Raw genomic sequence first — 23,581 nt, 5'->3', positions numbered from 1 at the left:
GACTTTTTCCAGGAATTTTTTACATTCATGATCCAGCAGAAAGCACAAACCATTTCTGATGTTAGTATGACAAAGAAAGCATCCAACAGATAGCCTGAGCTCAATGTCTGTTCAAACAGAAAACCCTTCTGTCTGTGGCAGATGTGACTCACCTGTGAAAGATGCATTTAGAACATTTAAGTATTTACTCATTGCAGTTTCACTGTCAAGTAGTCAGAGATTTAAAAAATATAAAAAGGGTTTAAAAATACAAATGATGCACTATTATATGGCTATAACACTACTACACAAGGCATGAAAATAAGTGCACCACAATGTGACTGGAAGATTAAAGGAAGAGCTTAAGAAAAGGAACAAAGCTTTGCTTTGGGACTGGGTTAGGGAAGAAATAGTCCGCAGCTTTTAATTAACTTTCTATAGATAAATCTTAAAAAGATACTTTAAAATTTGTTACTTATTCACTGGAGACAAACAACAGGTTGTTTTTCCCCTTCTCAGAAGAATGGTATCTGACATAAATCAGGAATTCTTCCAGACCCTCAGTAAAACAAGAGCCTGAGGCTTTTTAAATACTTTTATTCTTCTGCAATTGTTTCTTCAGATTTTTCAGTCAAGTTAATGCTAAGACAGAAGAATCTAAAAATCAGTAGTAAAAAACCCAACCAACCTAACAAGGAAATCCTCAGAAGAAACCAATTCTATTTCAGTCTGAGTGCCACTAGTGCTATAAATATTTGTAATTATAAACACCCCATACAAATGTAAAAGATGATCTTGTTAAGACTGTCAAAAGTAATTAAAAATCTACAAAAACTGACAATACTTTTTTTCCCCTCCCTTTGGCATTATACAGCACTAGAAGAAAGCCAAAAATGAACTGTTTGGGTGAGGGGACTTTCTTGGCACAGTCTGTGAAAGAACTAAGTCAGAAATTTCTTGGCATCTGCTATTCTACCACAACGATTAAAAACCTCATTGGATGCAAAGCCAGGATTCTGTAAACTTCTGTTGATCCATGCCTTTTGGAAGGCGCAACTGGGCAAGCCAATATGGTCTGTAAGTAAAAAAAAGGTCTACTTCATGAATTTCAAGGTATCATATCTCCACATCTGAACACCAACAATCATGCTGCAGTAGTCCCCAAAAGCAATTTTTTTTTTAACAGAAAAAAGAATGTAATACATTAATAATGCAGAAAAACAAACATAGGGTAATGGTGAAATACAATTTTCATCTAAATCTGCCCCAACAAAGAAACTGAAAAATATGATTCCAGGATTATTTACCTTCCCATTCCCCCCCTGCCACACATATCCACGGTATTTCAAGGCATCAAGATAATTTCAGTTACAAACTTCTTGGTCTATGATACTTCAAAACAATTATGTTAAAGACATGAGGTACTGTGATAGGTTTATAGAGATGAGATGCACGCTAGTAAACATGTGGTGATTTAACCACAAAATTAATTTTAGACACTTACAAAGTACTAGCCATAGTTTTCAGAAGAAGTTTTCATATCTGCTGGTTGCCCAGAAAGCACTCATTTTCAGACTGCTTCTAAGATTTTGAGTTCTGAGGATAAATACCTATTCTCAGTAGCTCGTTTTTAACAGAAAAAACCCACATCTGGGGATAGTAAACAAACATTCAATGACACAAAAAACACATAATACACAATTTCTTGAAACTATACTTGGATCTAGAGGTCTACGGAGCTATTCAAGTTGCTCACCTATTGGTCTATTTTTCACTATATGTTAATTTTCAGCTAAATGAAATGTTACAGAAAATGTCAGTTATAGAAACTGGGAGGGAATCATGTCAAATTAGAACTAAATAGTGGCCAAATTTGTTTAATGCCTAAGTGCTAAGTTCCCCAAGCTATTTCATGAGCAAACAAATAGATGAGGTCGCTTCACCCTTTACAATGTATTTTTTGTGGCCTTTTTGAAGAACAAGATGCCCATGTTGTCCCAGAGAGAGATATCCCCTGCAAGTATCTAATCACTTCATGCCCAGAAATTATTACACCCCTTAAACAAGTTTAAACAATAGGGGTTTTTTTATATTTTACAGATGAAAAAAGGTTGAGCTTTGTAACAAACTGTATTTCCTGTAACTTAGAAAAGTGTGTTATATTATGTACAGTATTTCAAGTCCTTACACACACCCATCAGAGAATCTCAGTCTTCTTTATATCTATCCTCATACCACAGCTACAAAATGAATAAGTTACTACTACACAAATGTTATTGATGCAAGAAGTATAGCATGCAGAAACCATGCATCTTGTAACTGGCCACAGTCAGAGATCAGGAAAACAAAGCTCCCAGGCTAAGTCTTCAATTAGTCACCAGCACTAAGAGAATCACAGAAGACCTAAGCATGGGAAGGAACTTCTGAAAACTGTTTAGCCCAGACCACCTGGCTCCAGCTCAACTGGCATCTCCAAACCTACTGAAAAACAGTGTCAAGAGAGTAGGACCCAGTCCCTTTCCAGGATGAAGTCACCACCCTGTCCTTAAATACCACAATCGCAAGGGTATTTGAGTGATGCTTTCTCACATTAATGCAGACAATTTTCATTTACAGATTCAAAATCAACATGGTAGAAGCTGGCATTAGAACAGGAATTCTATTCTCCCCCAAGATATTGATCAGCTATCACCTTAGAAGATACAACACACAAAGAAACATAATGAACAGGTAGACAATTGAAATGTAAAAATGTTAAAAATCAGTTCTTCATCTCCCCCTAATGCACATGGATTATAGGACTGTTTTTGAGATATCATTCTTGAGACAGTGATAAAACTTCTATCTCCAAAGCTTTACAACACATTTAAAAACACTGATGCAATATGAACACTTGTAAGCATGAGGTAAGAGAAGAACAAGGTAGAATAAGCTTTATTAATGAGTGCAGATGTAGCCTTTCAAAAGTCAGAACAACTTGGCTCTTCAGAAACAGACCCAGTATAATTTGCAAGCTGGGATTCAGAATATACAGGGGGTACCTTTTTGTTCTCTACAGCTACTTGGCAGAGTCAGGGGCACAGCAGGGACTGGGACACAGCAATTACTGAATTAATTCAATGAAAGTAATAGTCTCTGCAGTTAATTAAATTACTGTATTTTGATTTTGCTTTATTTGGTCAAATTATGTCCTCCCTTATGTCTGCAAATCTGTTTTACACCTTCATTCTTCCCCCTCACTTCACATTACAGGCTCAAACCACCAAATTCCACGCTGTGAGCCTGACATGAAATCAAAAAGCCCCATCAATGCCCTGTATCGCACTATTAACTGTCACTGACTCAACTTGATTCCAAGAATACACATTTCACCTAGAGCCTTTCACCTTTCTTTTTTCCCCGCTATTTGCATGCAATTCTTTGTCCTAAAGATTCACACCCAAGAAAACCCTTTAAACAACAGCTCTCAAAAGTATACATGACTAGGTTATAACAGGTTATTTCTGAAAACTCTGTAGAATATTTTAATGGCAGCATTAGCTGTTATATTGCTCATGGTGTAAGAAAATAAGAGTTATTACATTTACTGTTCTAATTCTTCTGCTTCTTTTTACTATACAAGATTTCCGGTGTCCTCTCTTGCAGCTGCCCAAGTTCCAAATTTGCTTTTGGTCAAAATTATCAGAGATAAAATCTATAAATATAACGCTTTAAAATGTGTGAAAAACAAAGTCCTTTGTCCACTGTAATTAGATTTGAATTTAGTTCATTTTGTATCTCAAATATAATTGCAATACAAACTTTAAATTTTTTTCTTTACACATTAGAAAGATTTCAGAGTACCAGGTAACATGAAATACATAATCATACAGTAAAATTTACACCCATCAATAAGAAGACTGACAAGTTCTACTGTAATTGAGGCTTTGGTTTCTTCAAAATACAATTTTAGCTGCATTATTTATACAGACTAAATACTTCACAAATAAGTATTAAGATAATATTCATGCTCAAGTATAAAGATGTGCATTGCCAATTACTGTATACAATAACACTTCCACTGTTCATTGTATTCCTCAAATGTATCAATGCCAACAAGTGCTTAAGTTATGCTGTGAATACACTCTCAACGAATAAACATTAAGGAGTTATGTATCAGTAAATACCAAAACCACCAGCAAAAATCCCACAAGTATATAATGGTGTTGGGCATAAAGAAATTAAGTTTACAAAAAGCTGAGATTAGTTTCTCAAAGCAAGATACAAATTATTCAAGCATATACATAATCAAACAACCTTTGAGAACCTTTACTAATGAACTTAGAGTACTGGAAAAATGAGCCACATTTAGCGGGGAGCAGGATAGCCATGCAGGACACTTTTTTTAGTAACTGAAAAGTTACTGTAAGTCACTCGACTTTCCTTCTTCTAACAGAAAGGTTGAAATAATTCAAAGGCATTGCAGGCTTCATTTCAGAGGTTAGAAAACAACTTTATACACACAACCTTACAGTCAGTATGTCTAGGAAAGAACATTACATAGGGCCTTAAGAATCAGCAGGGTTAAGACTAAAGGCTACAGCATTACCCAGATGGTACAGGGATCTTCGAAAGTAGCCAAACACCAGCCTTGCCCATTTCACTAAGAACACACACTTAAAAACTGGAGCTCTGAATACAGACACAATGGCAACATTTTAAAATACAAAATCTATTCAAATTCATACAATTGCTCAGACAATATAACATTATCAATTTTATTAAGCTTCCACTGTCCTCAAAGTCTATGCACCTAAAAAAAGAATCATTAATAGTAGTCAATTTTTTGGCAGAGTGTTTCCTTAAAATTTATCCATTAGTGCCACAGTAATGATATACACAGAAAAAGTACAACAAGTACTCTAAATTTAGATGTTGAAAAAAACTTTTTTTTTCTTTTTTAGTATTAAAAGGCAAAAAAAGTAAAGGGAAAGGCAACAGCAAGACTTAGAGATTGCACAAGAAAATCCTGTATCTGGGCAGGTACTTGGGAGAGTATATAGGAAAAATACAATTTCTTTTACCAAAATGTTAATTCTGTTTTCTTTATTAAGCATAATGCAAAAACAGATATAGCATTATCACATACTGACAAATAGGATGGAGAATCTTCATCTCTTCCTACACCATTTAATCACACATCTAAATCCACAACCAAAAGAAAAAATTGTACTATTTACCCAGATGTGCTCTAACACACAAAAATTTTGCAGTTTATTTTGCTCATTGCTTGGTTTAAGAAAAAAAAAAGCAAGCCCCCAAATTATTTACGAAAGCAGGCTAAAGTAAATGAGCAGATTTTTCTTTTGGTTTCTTTTTCTTGGGTTTTGAAACAGAACTTAACAGAATATATCAGCTCTGTTCTTCTCACATCCTTATTTTCTCCTAATAAACACATATTTGTTATCAGTTTGCATTTTTTTTCTTAGTGGATTCACAGCCTTGGATTCTTTTTACTGAGCAGATCCAGTTGGCAACAATACAAGTTCTTGATTAATCATTATCTTTGTTTCTCTATTTGCTCCTCAGAAGGTCCAACAACGAAGACAGTAGTAGAAATTTCACAAAAATCAAGAACACTAACAGTTCCTTGACAAGGTTTAGAGAAGTCTTAATCACTTGACAGCATGCTTGATCAATCTATCCTTTTTTGCCTATAGCCATCACTTACTAACAAGCATTTGTGTACCAGCTGAAAAGTGCAGAAGGAATGGCAGTCTATTTGGTACAGATAACCAAAGATTTGCACTAAGAGAAGCTCATGTTGAGAAAGATAATGTTATTTCTACAAATCTGACTTTTGTCATTCTAATCCTCTAATTCAAATCCTATGGCACATCTTCACTCTTTCCCTATTATTTTTTGACCTGTGATGCACAATGTATATTGTTAAGTGGCTTCACATTAACAAGTAACACCCAAACATCATCTCCAATTTACCTATTTAAATTTTCAGAAATTTCTCTTCCACTGTTTGTTACGAACGGTGCCTTTTGTTCATACTTATATATAAAATAGAAGCACAATCTTAAATAAACTTGATTATGAATGAATGTTCTTGTCAGTTACAAGCAGAGGCATGTCCATACACATGAAAGGTAGAAGTGAATCTTCACAATGTAAAGTCTCCAAAGTCAGGAAATATTTACCACCTATATTCAATCTAATTTCAAGCTCTGCTCAGCAGAGCAATAGCAGAGGAATGACAATTACCCATCACCTCTGAGTATATTTCATCTGCTGCACTATTACAAACATGAAGTCTCAAACTTCATAAGTTACCTAAGTAGAATCAAGAAGATTCTAATCAATCATCAGTAAAAAATAGTAAAATTATACAATCACTACCCTGATACAATGATCTTTCCTGGATCTGAAAAAGCTTTGTGAATCAGAGCCAACAGTCAAAAAGAAATAAAGAGATTTAGCCAAGATTAACAGAAACAGAACAGATACACCCAAAGCATCAATACAATTCTATTCATAAAATGCAGCGCTTATGTATTTTCTTTTTGGCTTGAAGAAAATAATAATTGCTTCAATAAAGAGAGCAGCTACCATGAACTAACAAGTTACTGAGGGGCACTGGCTTCACGGTGACTGCACATTCCACAGCAAAGCCCACAGCAAGCACCACTCACACCAGGTAGATTACCCTTTAATCTAACTACCTGATGTTACCCACTCACCATTACAGACACCTAGCTGGAACTTGGGCACAAACAAACTTAGGATTCACCATATAAAGAACAAGACCCAACTAACTCTAACATGCGTCAGGTGTGAACTGTTTATGAATGCAATATCATAGTCTTAACTTCAGATGTCCCTTGCACATCTAGTTGACAGAATCTACTGTTCCAGTTTCATTCCTACCATTGCACTACAGATTAAAACCCCACTCAATCCAGTGTCACAGCCTGACTTCCATGTACCATAAAGTGATTTCACAATTATAAGCCGCACTTCCGGGTTAGAACCAAAATTTTAGTCAAAATGGTGCAGGTTATAATCATGAAATTACTGTAATTCACACACAACCAAATTCTTAAAATGCTTAATCCAGGATTAGAAGCTAGGAAAAAACCTGCAGAGATATGGTTTGCCCCCATTTTGGCACAGCTTTTGCAACAACAGAAGTAGGACAGCTTCCAGGTAAACCATCGTAGTAAGGTTGTAACACATGAGTAAGGTAGTTCCTGAGAGGGAATGGAATTCTTCTGATCCAAATGCTGAATTTATAAGGATACAACATTTGTAAAATGCAAAAAACTACAACAGACTTCTCTGCTGTAGCACACAAACCCATGCCATCCTAGAGAGGAAATGTGTTGTAGCAAGCAGTAACAACTCCGATTAGGGCACTCAAGTAACTGTATAAAGAAGTAATTTTTACACCATAAATGAAAAGTTGTATAAAAAACTTGTGTTCTGTGTCTCAGATACTGCTGGTATACAAAGACTGTAGGAATCTAATAATTATTAAGTCATTTTAAAGGCAAGAACATTGAGAATTAAAGAAAATTACTAAACATGATAATTTTACAATTATATTTGCCCATACAGTTTGTTTAGAGTACACTTCAAAATAAGAGATTTAAAATTTAATTTTATCACAGTGCTTAAAACAGCTGTTGGAAGGTCACCAACCTACCATGACAGTTAAAACATGCAGGCCAAAAAGCCATTTTGAAAACAAAAAAACGTCCTAAGGTTTTTTAAACCACCTCGGGATTCTCTGAATTTGCATCTGAATTTACATTCAAAATTCTAATTTACTTCTTCATTATTGAAAAAAAAACCAAACCCCAAATCAATTTTATCAGGACTGAAAATACTTATTGCGAGGCTTAAAAATAGCTGTTCTTACCTCCACTTTTGTTCTGTAGAGAATGAGACGCTTGAGGCTGCCCACTTTGGCTATGTGGTTGAAAGCCTGAGGTGGTATTTTATCACATGATGAGAGATTTAATTCCTGAAGATTTGGACACATTTCAGTGATGACCTCCAAGCATGTTTCATTGAGGAAATGGCCACAAGACAACTCGAGACGTACTAGTTCAGAGCCACAGACTTTCAGGAACCTGTAAAAGAACCCCATGTTTTAAGTGCAAAATTATACTTTCAGGTGAGAGTCTGAATACTGTCAAAACCTTAACCACACAAACCAGGAAATAATTCCTTACAACAAAGGGACTAGTCTTGAAAATTCTGTTTTGGTTTAGGAAGTTAAAACGTGCTTTTTTTAATATTAACTCTGAGACAATGGAGCAAAGTAAAACGCTGATCATGTTTGAAAAGCTTTTAAACAGTCAAAAGTCAATTTTGACAATGACCTGCAAGTTTACACCAGTAATTTTGTATTTATCTCGGAAAAATCTGTAAATGTAAAAATGAGGTTAAACAAATATTTTTAAATCGATGAAATATTCATAGGTGTTTTAAGACTTTCAGAAAAAAAAATCTCACTCTTTTCATTAACAAGCCAGAATCAACACTTGCTAGCTGTTCTAGAACACAAATTCCTGAGGAATATTTGACTTTCATTGGAATTATAAAAAATTTGTATATCACATGATAAAAGACCAAAATTTGGAAACTTTGATGGACTCTATATTTTGCTTTTCTATCAGAGATCTCGTGTCAGAAACTCAAGCTCTTCTATCTCTAATCCAAGTTTTAACCAAAAACCCAAACTTGGTCCCTTTTCATTTCAAAGATAACCTTCATAAATCAACCACTAGGCTTGTAAGCTTGATATTTAATAAGACTAAAAAATCCACACATTTGCCATGTTTATGTTTTATTTTGGTAAGTTGTTCCAGTAGAAAAACTAGTTCCTTAAACTACAGGCCATAATCAGTTTCCCATGTTACTTCCTAGAATAATGGAATATATTCTGGAATGGAAATACTCGTGAAAGAGCATGAATTAGTTTCTCTTAATAAATATTCTGATCTGCCCTCTTATATCCTATAAAACCTTCGTCTGTTCATGCAGACAAAGCAGCTTCAGGTTCTGACACTTCCACCATGAAGTTAGTACTACTTCTTGGGTTTAACTGATGCAATAGAAATGCCAGACAGAGACAAGGCTCCTGCTTGCACAAAAATTCTTACTGCTACAAGGAAAGAGTTATTAGCCTTCCTAAGCTTGTTCATGCTGATGTGTCTTAGAAGACATATTCAGGAAGGCATTTCTCAATAACACCAACAGTAGCCCAAGACCTGAAATCCATCTTTCAAGATCCAAGTTTTCAAGCTGCCTCCTTTCCTTTCTTTTTCATTACTCACTAAAGTCATACTTGTCATCATTATCACCTTTTTTAATTCCTTTCACCTTGTATATTATATGGTGATTAGTGTGATTATGCAGATCCTATGTAATACAGAGGGAAAAGGAGATTCCAGGATGGCATCTCCATCCCTGGATGTTTCCAAGAGTCACCTTAAACCTTGACTGACCTGATCTAGCGCTGGGGACACTGGCACTTCAATTGGGAGCTTGGAGTAGACGACCTTCAGAGGTCCCTAACATCCAACATTTCTATGAGCCTAAGCAAACAGAAACAAAGAGAGGGTCTGAGACACAAAAGGGGAGACATAAGCCCCAGAGCCACAGGAGTTCTGACGTGTATGGTCTTCAAGTCTATTCCTCCACTGTTATTTTCTAACTCTGCAGTCTCTATTTAGAATCTATTTTAACTTTAAAATCAGAGTTTAATCAAACATCAAGCAGTTTCCATACTGCATACAGTGAATTCATAGAGACTGGGTAAGCCTTCCTGTGGGAATGTCAGAGCTGAAATGACACGACAATTCACAACAATTAACATCGGGTATTCAAACATTTAAGTGCTATTTTAGACTAGCAATAGAGCTCAACACTGTTATGGAGAAATGTAGGATGGAAATCCCCTGGAAATCAGAGTAGAGATATATGGATACATTGCTGATTACTAATTAGCCAATTCCTCTATTTAATGAGTGCTTTAACAATACATTCACACAGCTTCTTTCATCAACAAATTATCAGGTTTGTTTGAATGATGGTATTTTCCATAAAACTTTGTCAGTCACCACTTATTATACCTCTAGCTTTTAATTTGCTAACAAATAAATATTTTATGAATTACTCCATTACAGTAATGGATGTTAGTTTAACTGCCATATAATTTAACAGGGCTTGGATGTTATAAATGGTAGTAGAGATCAATGCTTTTCTCTTTCTAGGACTATTAAAAGTTAACATTACCAGGTCAGGGAAACACCCAGTTAACCCTCTAGACTTGGAGAAGAACTCCAGGCTTACAGCTTGAGGAATTGTTATCTTCATAATGTTTTATTTAAACTCATTACACTTGAAACACACAGGCTGAGACCAAACACAGCGACAACAACAAGCATTGCCCTTCATGGCTTTGCTGCCTTGATGGAAAAGATTTAGGAGACATGAAACAGAAACAAAAGGGAATAAAGTACATGCAGCAGCAGGGCACAAGAATGAGCAGATATACATGTAGGAAAGAGAACAGGATCAGAATGAGGAATCAGAGGAAACCACCAACCAGCACAGGACAGAAGTGAACAGATCTCTGAATGATGGGGACACCCCGATCTTTGTTTGCAATAAACAGACTGCTCAGGATAGAGGTTTTTGCTGCTGTCTTTCTATATGGATCTCCACGTAGAGCCATATGGCAAGGTAGAATATGAGTTCTCACGCTTTCAAAACAAATGTGGCATGGTCTTCATACTTCTGAGACTTAACAGTCTCTGAGTGACTGGCTGAATTTAGCTAATCTGAAAACAAACATCACCCAAAAAAGCACCTTCTACCCAAATAAAAATTTCTACACATTTCTTCACAAATCTTTCCTTTAATCACTGAGGATTGACTGGTTCCTGTTCTCAGTCTCTCCTCTATTCTGCTGTCATCTGCACCCTTTTGTTTTTATTATCAATATTTTATACACACCATTTCTGAAGTGACTTCTCTTCACCCCTTCATGTTTGCTATACAATATGACTGAACAACCTAGGATAATGTAAACTTTTTTTTTTTGCTAGACACTGGATTGGGCCTTTCCCTGGAAGTTTATCCTCACTCTAGACTGCAGTAGACTGCAGTATTTCAGCCCTTTTAGTTGCTCAGTTTGGTTTTTTCTGGTTTTTGGTTTGGTTTTTGGAGGGGGGAGGGGGACCTTGTTTTGTTTGTTGGTTTTTTTCCCCCAGTAGGGAGGGGATTATTGTTTTTAATTAAAAAAAAAAAAAAAAAGAAATCTCACTTTCCATCACCTTCTGCCTACTCTGAAGAACTGCTGCTTATTTTGCCCTTCAGCTTTTGGGAAGTAAGCTTTAGTGAAGTTTTTCTGAAACATCAAATATATCTATTAGCAGCTAGTATGATATTTGCTCAGGGTGATGTTAAACCCAACCTATCATGATCATAGGGTCACTTAGCCCACTAAAAATTTCCAATCTTGTAATTACAGTAATTTCACGATTACAAGCCGCATCATTTTGACTAAAATCTAGCTCCCAACCCGGAAATGTGGCGTACACTCAGGAGCGGCTAATATATTAACAAATTTAGGAAATTTCCAAACCCGGAAGTGAGAGCCTGCAAGCGCAGCAGCACTGCTCGCCCCCGACAAGTGCGGCAGCGGTGGCTCTGCCCAGCCCCAGCAAGCGTGGCAGCATTGCCCAGCCCCAACAAGCACAGTGGCGCTGTCCAGCCCCGATAAGCGCGGCAGTGCTGCTTGCCCCCAGTAAGCACGGTAGCGCTCACCGCCCCCAACAAGTGCAGCGGTGCTGCCTAGTCCCGGCAAGTGCGGCAGCGCTGATCCCCCCCCACAAGCGCAGCAGTGCTGCCCAGCCCCGACAAGCACGGTGGCAGTGGTAGTCGGGCACGCCTTTCTCCTGCTTCCTGGCAGCTGCGGTGAGCGGGGCCGGGGCCGCTCCCTGGCAGCTGCCCCAAGCAGGGCCGAGCCAGTAAACTCCGCGATCCCACGATTCTGTTACTATTTTGCAACTTTGTGAAAGTTGCACGCAGATCCTTGCTGCGAATGAAAGTGTGGTTTACAATCTGGTGTGGCTTATTTATGGAGGAAAAACGAAACATTGCTGACACCACAGAAGAGCGGTTTATAATCGGTGTGGCTTGTAATCGTGAAATTACTGTAATGTGTACATCATAAGCCTATCTCACGATCCAAAATTAAAATCCATGGTACAAGAGATGGGACTCTTCATGTCAGAAGGTAAGATCTCCCAAACAAAATTCTCAAAATATCTTTAGACATGTGCTTATGCAGGCACTGAACACATCACATTTCCTCCAATGCTTTCTGGTGGAACTGCAGTGGCTGCAGAATCTACACTTAGCTTAATGATCCCCACTTACTCTATATTCCCCATTTCAAAGACCCTACAGCAAGCAGGAATCAGTCTTGTTCTCTCTCATCTACTCATCCTCCCCTAAACACAATTAAGTACATAGTTTTGTATTCCTTTAGTGCAATTAACACAACAGTTTTCTATTATGTTGATTTTACCAAACCTTTCTTCAATTAAAATCTTCAATACTGATTTTATACTCATTGACATATATTTGAATTTGGTAACCAAGAAAGAGGGTGGAAAAGGGAAGCAACTTCCATTTGTGAACAGCACAGGGTTGGACAAAATATTACCTTACATTAGCATCCATGTTAGGGAAGTTACCTTTACTACTTCACTGCCACATTTGCTGGGCCTTCCTTGATATCAGCCTCCTAGAATCAGTATTTCATAAAAACAACCATTTCTGTCTGCTTCAAGCTAACTACAGGTTCCCTCCAACTACTCGGGTTTCCTGTTTCCAGATCCTGCCACCAGAGAAGCAGTTTTGATGTCAAAACTCACCTGGATTGCATTCTTCCTCATTTTACTTCCAAGATCTTGAAGTCCCCTCTTTCTTACACGGTTCTCTTTATAAGATTACTTGCACAAACAGAGGACTTTCTGCCTTACAATTACAGTCTTGCATTTAATAAAATGGTTTGTGGAATTCCATTTTAATAGCCTTCTTAAAGCCATGTTCATATATTTTTAAATTCACACTGATGCTTCTCCTTTCAAGACTGCCACGTTACACAACAGCAGCAGCACTTAGCACAGGTAATTGTAACAAAAGTGTTAAGGTTGGTATGAGTGAAGAACAACTGGGTACACAGAGGTGTAGAAGCACGAGAAAGAACAAATGGAAACGCAAGGGCTGGAACAGAGGTGTGTGTTGGTGGAAGTCAGACTAGCAGGTCACTGACATCCTTGAACACTCGTGCAGGCAGTTTTTCAGGGCACATGGATCAGGAGATAAAGGACAGGAGCAGCACAGAATGGTGAGACTACATGCCAGAACAACTGATCTGGACCCACATCTTGGTTCTCTTGGCACATGCAAGTATCCATGCTTGTGAGACTTTGTAAGGAAATTTGTAAGGAAATAAAATTAAGTCACTTTACCTTCCTCCAGCTATTCTAATTGGTACAGTGTTATTTTTTACTCTAGTATGTATTATACCTCCTTTTTGATAAACAAATCCTAAAACATGGCATGTAACTAAGTAGAATATTAAGTATATGATCTCACGCTTTTCTCAACACTATTTCAAGAAAAACATGCAAAACAAACATTGTAACTTACTCTGTTACAGCCAACCCTAGTTTTACCAAAATCCTCTGGAAATTCAAGCAAGAGACAGACCTGATTGTTAAATTGAGAATTCCTCTAAAGTCACAGATTATTCTTATTTTCTGTGACTGTTTGGTGCATATTTCAGTAATTTCTCTGACTCTCCTAGTTTGACTTCTAGCAAAGCCTCACCAAATTAAACATTGTCAAAACACACTTTTACTAAAGGTAATGAAAGCCTTCAAACATGAACAACAACAAAACTGTTTAAGAAATATTCCTGGATGTGCTTGGCATGCAAATACTGCATCGCTAACCTGAAAATAAAACACTATTAATTCATTTTCACAGTGTAAAATGTCAGATGTAAATAAAAATCCTAATTCTTCAGATATTTAAAGCAAGAGTTTAAACAAGTTAATGACATTATCAGTGATCCAAGGAAATCTGCATGCAGAACTCTGTTTTTAAACTGTCATTGTCCTTGAGCTGTTTGAACCTCAGAGCATTTATTCAGCATCTCAATGTTTAGTACTCCTCCAATCAACTCCCCTCACTCTTCCTATATAGGTCCTACCCTCCCACACTGATATTTCCCCCTGGCACAAAGAGATTCACCATGCCTCTAAAGCCAAGAGAAATGCAGTGCTGCTTATGTAATGCTTGCTGTGAAATCTTTGCTTATTCCCCGACATTTTGCATTCCAGACTCCTGAGACTGCTCAGATACTACTTTCACTTTTTTTGTACACTTTTAGTTCAATCTAATACAAAGTTTAGTTAATTTATATTATATGCTGAAATGAAAAATTTATGATAGTAATTTTTAGCCCTAAGGAGTAGATGTTATCAATAAGTTAAAATACCTTCAGCTTTGCCTCAGGATGTTCATATGCCTGAAGCATTCTGTCTTCTCATGATAATACAGTATTTGCTCCAGTCATATTCCCTAAAATTACTTCTAACTTCTTTTCACTTTAATACATTTTTGAACAAAATATGTATTTCCAATAATTTCTTAGTATTTTCAATCATTTAATGCATATACAAACATTTTAAAATTACAAATTTATACAAGCTACTACTTTTAAGACTGTCATAAGAAACAACAGATAAAAACATTTTTGAAAGATATTTTCCAAAATAAGATTTAAGCAAGAGTAGCATTTAAACATACCCTGACTTGTACAAATCATAACTTAAACTGTGCAGCTGTAAGAATTAAACCAGCTCTACTGGTTTTAAATCAACACTGCCAACTGTAACTCCAAATGCTGAGAAAAACGCAAAAATATGTGCCCTGGTTTTGGACAAAAGGAAAAACAGTGTGAGTTCTTGATTGTGTGTCCTGGATGCTGTAATATTCCCCAGGTGGTGGTGTCTTAATGGCAACCAGGGCAATAAAACTAAAGAATTTATTGACAGATTTATCTGTCAAGGAACAGTATCTCTTAACAGGAAGCTCCTTTTTCAACAAGAGTTATATTAATGCTTTTGAAAAGCAAGTCTTGTTCTAATGAGTCTCCTCTGTTAGATACTTTCATAGCAAATAAGCAGCAAATTTGACAAACATGCTGACGAAGACTCTTAAAAGAAAAACTTGCGTTGGGGATTTTACTAGAAAAGACTTTTACAGAACAAAGGATTGCAAAATTATTTCTGTAAAAAAAAAAAGTTTAAAACCAGACCCCGTCACAGTGGAGAATTTTTGTTTCAGAAGCGAAAACAATGAGCACAATTTAGGTATGCAAATTATTTTAACTTTCCAGAATTTATGATTGAACCACATCTCCCATTCCCAGATGTACCCATCTTTTCAAAGAAACACTTTTTCCTAAAACTAAAATAATTTCAGAATTGAAATAATGTCAATTTTTTCTCCCATTTGTTACAAATAAATCCCTTTCAAGAAATACAAACTGAAAATGTTTACTCACAGATTATTAACAGAGGAATAATGAATATTTATTATCTTAAACTGCTGTATACACATAAATGTTACTAGTACTTCAGCACTGAAGAAAAAGAAATTAGTAATAATAAAGATATTTTCAGCTAAGTGGAACTCAGAAATGTCAGAACTGTAAAGTTTGTAAGTCTGGCAAAAGTTTATAATCCAGCAATAATTTCTTCCAAGACTACAAAGAATTTTAGCAGTCCTGTATGCTAAAAAAAGGTTAAGTTTTCAAAAGACAGACTTAACAGCTAAGCATCAGAAAGTTGGCACTTCATGATTTCAGAGCTGAATTCTCAATTAAAGCTTGCATATTCATCTTCTGCATCTAACATGAAATCCAAATTTAGGATAAATTTCTGTACCCAGTTCAACAACTAGTTGATGTCTATTTTCTAATATCAATAAGCACAAAAAAAGCATAGGATTATTGCATTATACTGGAGGGTCTGGAAGAACAGAAGCAACATTCCCATCTCAACAAAGTATTTCTTCAAAATATTTTACTTCCTCAGGTAAGGAACTTAGGCACAAAGGAGAGAAAATGTCTGCATATTTAAGTTAATCTTTTTATTCAGAAAATAAATGAGAGTTAAGACAACTTTTTCAGATATATTAAACATTTCTGTTTCTTATCAGTCAATTTCTGCTTTCACCTGCCTTTGCTGATTACCCCTTAGTCGAAGCAACAACTTTTGTTTAAATGAAATGCATTGATAGAAGTTGTTTAACTAATGCAAATGAGCAAAGAAGCAAGAAAAGATATCTTAAGAAAGCAGAGAACATGGCTGTTATACAGAGAAGAATCCCTGCAAATTTGCTATCTTAATGACCTACACCACAGTCATATTTTCAGCTCATTGGAATATGCACATGCAACCCCCCTGTTTTCCAACAGGACTAATGTTTTAAATCATTTTTATGAAAATATTTGCATTTACATTGGACTCCAGTGATTACTTGGCTCATACCATGTGAGCATGCAATCAGTTTATTACTGCAGCCTTTCTAATACAGTCCTACTGGTGACTCATCCGTACAAAGAACAACCACAAACATTTTCCTTGTGAGATGGATATTTGATAGCTCAGTTCTAGCAGAGTGTTTTAGCCCAAAAGAAAGCAAAAAACACTGCTTCCCCTGGAAGAAGCCTTTCAGTCACAAGCAGCTTGGAACACATGCAGACTCTACAGACTGCTATGGACTTCTGCTATATTTAGTATCTCCTACTGTTTTAGCAGTTTCTTTTCTCTACGTTGCAACAATCATGCTCTTTATAGTAAATCCAAGACTTTTTTTTCCTTTTAATAAGGTTTCAAATACTTAGTGAAACTACCATGCAGCAGCTCTGCAAACAGAGCTTGCCAAAACATTTCTGTACATTTAAGACTGACCTGCTAAATCCAGAAACAGAGATGGCTCCCCTGTTTCCAGTCCAAGATAAATTCAGCCACTGGATGAGAGTGCAGCGAGACTGTAGGTACTCCAGGGATGTGTCATTAATCCTCGCCCAGTAAGGTTGTAAACTGAGATGAATGTACTGTAGAGGATCACAGCAATGTTGATACAGTAGCTTACAAGTTTGTGCTAGTCTACACAGGTCTGGTACTGTAAGGTGACTCAAAATCAACTGGATGAGCTATATTAAAAACAGGAAAAAAAAGTCACAGATGGTCATACAGCTCTTAAAATATTAAGGGAAAACTGCAAAGAAATAAGAAAATATGTTCTAACTTCAAAGAAAGTAAAACCTTTTACTTAAAAGTAACTTCTCAAATAAATCAATTAACTATTAAATAGAACTGCACTGCCTTCTCAATTTGACAACATGCTAAACAAGAAAGGAAAAAGCCAATCAGCATATGAAAGTGACAGGAAGCTTTCAAATCAGAAGTTTCTTTACCCATGCTAATTTAAACAGTGATATATATGTAAACACTATGTTTATATATTTCCTTTCACTAAGTCTGCTCTTTCATTGAAAAGAACACAGAACTGGCATCCTCCTTCTCTGTATTTGGTTTTTAAGATGGGAGATACTTGCAAAGTACATGGAAAAACCATACCATGTCCCAGTCTCCCCACATCCTAAACCAATTTCAGATTTATTCATCTTCTCCCCGCTTTAAAAATTAGTGCTTTGTGTTCTTTCTTATGTCCTCTCCCCTAAACTACACAAACAGGTAAAAAATTCAACATAATCAGATCTCCTTTTACAATCTCTTCCTTGCTGCATTTTTGTTCTACACCAGACACAAATCTGAAAGGCAAAAACCCTCTTTAACTGTATGAGTTGAATCATCTCAGCTTCAGAATAATCACCAGCCTTTCTGACTAGCATCACTGTAACAGTTTTTGTAATAACTTATATCACACTCAAAAACTAAGAAATATCCCTCCTCTCCCATCACACTCTGTTTTCCTTCCCAAGGAAAGATCAACAATGCACACAGACATAAATACTCGCTTTAGGAAATAACAAAAACGCCCAACAAAATAAATAAATCTCCTTTAGCTTAGGAACTGAGAGAAAATGCACTTGAAAAATGAAATCAAAAAATTAATGTTTACTTTACCAGAGCTGTCTCTAGCAGCTATAAGTACCTGCACTCAAGTTATATAACTTAAATTGACTGTTTTCAAGTACAGTGGGAAACAGTAACTTCCTGAAATAAATCAGTGTAAATTAAAAAACCACAAGTCACAAATCAACTTAAACGGAAGAGAATCCTGTGGTCCTTTCAAAATACCAACATGTTTCATTTTAATGCCTTAGCAGAATTCATCAGACAAATTCACCAAAAATCAGAATAAAATCCATGACATAAAACGAAAATAGAGCTTTTTGTGAGATCCAAACAGATTGTACTTTGTATCACTTGTATGTATCACTTTATTATGCAGCTACTTTCCACTTCCCCTCCTCCCCCCTTCATTTTTGAAACAACAAAACAATTCAACTTCCTGCAAGATGGAAAATGTTACTTCCTACTCAGCTCCAGATTTAGTATGTAGATTTCCAACAAGAGCTACATATCTTAAAAAATTTTAGTTCAACTCCAATGCAAAAATACGGTGTTTGATATACTCCAGTTTCTTTCATGCTTGGTTTCAAGCCTTCCATCTTCTCTTCTCCTTTCCCTTAAAAGCAGCTTAGGCTTTTGTTTCTGCAGGTGTCTGGAACGCCGAGTGATGCAGAGGACCAGCACAGCCTTTCAATGTACCAGCATACATATATATATATATATATATATATATATTTGTGTGTTTGTGTCTATATACATAAAAAAAAAGTATGCACATATAAGAACTGCAGTTAGTTATATTATAATCAGCAAACTTTTTACCCAATTGACATTTAGGAACTATTGATATTTTGAAACTTAAAATAACCAAAATAACTAGCAGCTAACAGACATAATCCCAAATTAATATATTGATTTTTGCAAACATACAGTTAATCCACACTTTGTAAATCAGCCAAGTATCTATTTTATTAATGCCTCTTCCCTCAGATTTTTTTCCCATGGTTACTTACTATGTTTTCTAGAGCTGAAAGCTGAGCAGAGGCTGCACAATTAGCAGAATTTATGTCTACAATGAATATGGCATAATGTCTGATAAAAGCAAAGTAATACAAATTTCATTCAATGAGAAAAAAGTTATTTTGTAACTTCTGAGCAATACAGAGAATGGTGAATGAAACTATAAATGATTGAACAATGTCCATTTATACTAACTGATGACTTCAATTAATATTTTGTAACACACAGGATATCTTTCAACAACTGAGATGAAATCTCCTGCGTCTCACATCTAATTTTTACTGACATTATATTACTTTATAATATACAGAATGAAAACATACAATGAAATGTCACTCCTATGATACTATGTTATAAAGTTCTTTTTTCCTGGTTTTTGATTAAACAAAGATAACAGTTTCAAAACCTACAGGCCAATAACCATTAATCACCATTAGCCTGGAGTCTGGTGTCTGTCAGGAACACACTTTTTGTGTCTGTGTACCGAGCATGAACTACATTTTGATATCATAATGAGTATGTGACATGATGTGCTGTACTGTGCTACAGTGTGTTCACGGTGATTCCAAGAACGCTACAGAACTGAGTATCTGCTTTGAAAGCTAATTTCATAATGCAGCTCCTCACAAAAAACAGTTTTCACTGTGATTTTATGAAAAATTATGACAATCATTATTATTTCACACTTTCTTATGAATCAATCAGTAAAAACAAAATTTACTGGAAAAAATAATAGAAAGAGGAAAACAAAATATAATTTATACAACAAAGATTGCCTTTTTAGGTTATGACGGATTAAAAGTACAAAAGTACTTCCTCTTCCATTTCCAGGGCAAACATGACACATGCCAGCTTTAAGTACCTGATAGAAGGTTTCCAAATCACAATTCTCCACAATTCAACAAACAGAAGTACACAAAATTTTGTGCTGAGCACTAAAAGGAACCCGATTCCTACCCAATCCATATTTCTAAGATCATGGTGGTCCCTGATTGCAGCATCTCACAGGCATATTTTTTGAATTACCAAATAAAAAGTAAATTAAAAGAGGGGGAAAAAATGCTTCTCACCCACTGCAAAGTTTGCTTATAAGCCCAGAAAGAATTTCCACTTCTCAGTACAGGGGGTAAAACTTTACCAGTGGTGTAGTTTCTAATAGTACTTATTGAACCAGCAGTTTCTCTAGCTTTTTAAGCTTTTTTTGCTGAAAAACAGCAAGCAACAACCATTTGTACCTAATAAAATACTTTCTGTGGTTAGGGCATAATAATGCACAACTTGGTTTCATCAGAAAAGAATGTCTGGATGCTGGTCAAACCTACACTGCCTACAAGTTTTTGTAGAACAACTTTGTACAAATTTCCTTTTTCAGTTCTTCCATGTGAAGATGAAATGGTTTTCCAATTAAAAAATACACTGGTCTATGCAAACCACTCATTCAGAAACAGACAAATAAGCAACTTGTATTTTTTTGACTCTTGCAGCTAGAGCTGCTACAGCTTAGAATCCATTTAATTAGAACTCATTAAAATATGCTTAGGTAAACAACAAAGGATATGTGCACAAAGAGGCAAAGAGAGAAGGCAAGAAGAAGATGGTATTCTAGGGCTTTTGACAATTCTCAGATTAGTTTAAAAAAACCACACATCCCTGGTTCCACAACAGTACAACTTGCAGCAGGCAAATGCACACACATTTAATAGTGCATGTGAACACCAGCAGACATGAACAGTTCAAAGTAGGAAGCTTTCAGAAAAATCAGCTTCAAGCAATGACAAAGATGCCATTTATATATTCCTATACCAGAATTTCACAAAAAATATGTTTTGGACTGGAGCATGTAGAGTCTTCTAACTCTCCTCTCCGGAGAAAAATAAGCTGGGTTTTTAGTAGCCAGCATATTTTGGTGAGTCTCAAACTGCAGAACATGTAAGCAGGTATTCCTCAGCTTTCCCAAAACCTTCGAACCTGTTCAGGCCTTCAGGCCTCAAGTATTCCTGCAAAGTCAACTAAGACTAAGGTCTTACTCCTTTCACTTTACAAGCAGCACAAGCCAGCCACTGAACTGGGAAGGAAGACAAGGACATGAAGTCTCTCCTCTAAAACCCTTCCTCAGTTTTAAGGTAGTTCTGGAGAAGAGATCATAGCTACTACAAGCACTTAGCAGCTAATAAGTGCTGGTTAACACCATCCAAGATTAGGGAAGGAAAATTCCCTCAACAGGTCACCCAAAAATTAACAGTTTCTTCTACAGAAGTCTGTGCCCCAGGAAGCTAAGCATTTTTCTCTTTTCAGACAGCAGCAATCTTAAAATGCCACTGCAGCAAAACATTCCTAATGCCATTCTGAGGAACAACATACTCTATGAAAGGACAGTCTATGGAAGTTTCAGAAATACAACAAAGGCAAAAAAAAGGCTGGTGGAATTGCTGCCCACATAGCAAAACCCACTCAGCTGGCATGTTTTGTGAATGATAGAGGGTAGTATGAAAAAGCTTCAAATAGCTCAAATAAGGAACAGTCTTGCTCATGAAAACTTAGGACAGTTACACATTGCCAATCAATGCACACCTACAGAAAAGGTACAATTTTTCATGTAATGCATCAATCAAAACCAGGAGTCAGCAATTGCCTTACTTCATCCACAGTTTGAATGCTTCCCATAAAAATCTGACATTTGTTAGTCTTAAATACAGCATGAAGAGTACTGCTTCCATATCCAATGTGATAAAAAACTGTCACACTATCAAGTACAACATTTTTGTTGTTCTGATGCCCAACCCCTCCAGCTGGACTAGAACTGGAATTTCTGTTGTCACAAAACCAGTACAGAAATAGCCTTTTATAGTTTTCTGATGAATATTCTACCCATATTTTCAATTTCTTTAAATCAAAGCAGAAGAAAAAAAAATGTTCTTGGTATTGACAGATCATATACATTTATCCATGAAACCAAACGTTAAAAAATGGATAAAAAAGGAAGCTGGTAGACAAACAGAGCAGAAAAACGTAATAAAGTGCATGGAGACAGAAGTTCATAGGAGTAACAAGACTAACAAAAATACTTCCTAAATTAAAACTTTAATAGGTGTAATCAACCATCTATGGTTTGTTTCAATGATCTTGGAGGTCTTTTCCAACCCTCATGATTCTATGATCATGTGGAACACAAAATAAATTAATCAATCTCTGATAGTCTAGTATACTACAAATAAATCTATCCAGCCTTTTCAAACAAGAAAAATTCCTACATTTAAATAAAGTTTTATCTACAATTAATTTCCTTGAGTTACTAAAACAAACATGTTTTCAAACTTTCAAACAATTATGTGAAGTACTTTCTTTACTTCAGTACTGCTATGCAAGTAAAATACATTAAAATCATGTGTACTCTGGGGAAAAAAAAAACCAGCCAACCAAACACCACTAGAGCTAACTCATGATAAAGTTAGTATCCTCATTTATTATTCCATTGCATCAAAAGAAAACTAAAAAAAAAAACAAACCAAACCAACAAACAAATAAACCAAACCAAATTCAAGAGGTTTGGTTTCAAGAGAAGTCACAAGAGAAGACACAAAGAGTTGTTACGTTCTCTTCCTTTCTCTTTCCTCTTTACAAGCACAGCAAACTTCTATAGGCTAGTAGGGCACATGGCCACCCAACCATGGCCTTCATGTGTCAAACTGAGGTACTCAGAGTCAAAAGATGTGGTAAGACCAAAATACTATTTGATTAGATCAGGTACTTCTGTAAGCACCCTTCAGTCCATGGCAGCACACCTCATCACACTCCCTTCCCTTCCAAAAGTGAGTCTGGTTCAAGCCACAAGCACTCTGAACATTTGCTGAGTTACCACAGTGAATGAATACTTGCTGCCTCTGCCAGGTTGCAGCACACTGAAGAGCAGGAATAATCCTGTCTCTGCCCAAGTCCAAAGGTCTGACCAGCAAGTAAAGACTCCTTTCCACAATGTGCCAACAGTTTATTTCAGGAGAGGCGAAGATAATTGTTTCATCTCTCAATTCTTACTCCAATCAGGGTACCAGCTTTCATAAACAGCTGCACCCCACTGAGAACTGCCTGGCCTGCACATGGTATTCAGCAATCATACTCCACAATTTCATTATACTGGAAATTAGAGGAAAGAAAACACTCATCTACAGACTCTGAACACATTTGCAACCATCGTGTTGCCAGGAGATCTGAAAGGAGTTTATTCACAACTGTTTTCTGTGCTAATGACAGAATAAAAAGTAGCAAGCACAAAAAGAAGACAGCATGCAAAAGTCAAGTTATAAGATATTTTACCTGCACCACTATTCAAAACTTAGTTGGATGAGAAAAGCTGATTTAATAATAATATGAAAACATCATGTCACTTTCAAGAA

General features: G+C 36.2%; 1 protein-coding gene across 6 annotated transcripts in view; it reads right to left on the bottom strand.

Moving 5' to 3' along the window:
• The window catches only part of FBXL4 (F-box and leucine rich repeat protein 4), a 57,149-nt gene that overhangs the window by 16,851 nt on the left and 16,717 nt on the right, over window positions 1–23,581 (bottom strand). For all 6 annotated transcript variants that reach the window (XM_033055880.1, XM_033055877.1, XM_033055882.1 and 3 more), the window contains exons 5-6: window positions 17,040–17,284; window positions 7,889–8,102 (exon numbers count right to left, since the gene is read on the bottom strand). In XM_033055880.1, the coding sequence (XP_032911771.1) occupies window positions 7,889–8,102; window positions 17,040–17,284 (459 nt within the window). The remainder of the gene's footprint in view (window positions 1–7,888; window positions 8,103–17,039; window positions 17,285–23,581) is intronic.

The sequence above is a fragment of the Catharus ustulatus genome, chromosome 3, assembly GCF_009819885.2.
Source record: "Catharus ustulatus isolate bCatUst1 chromosome 3, bCatUst1.pri.v2, whole genome shotgun sequence".
NCBI classification, from domain to species: Eukaryota; Metazoa; Chordata; class Aves; order Passeriformes; family Turdidae; genus Catharus; species Catharus ustulatus.
The sequence above is the reverse complement of the archived record's forward strand: the minus strand, read 5'-3'. Positions and strand labels throughout refer to the sequence as shown.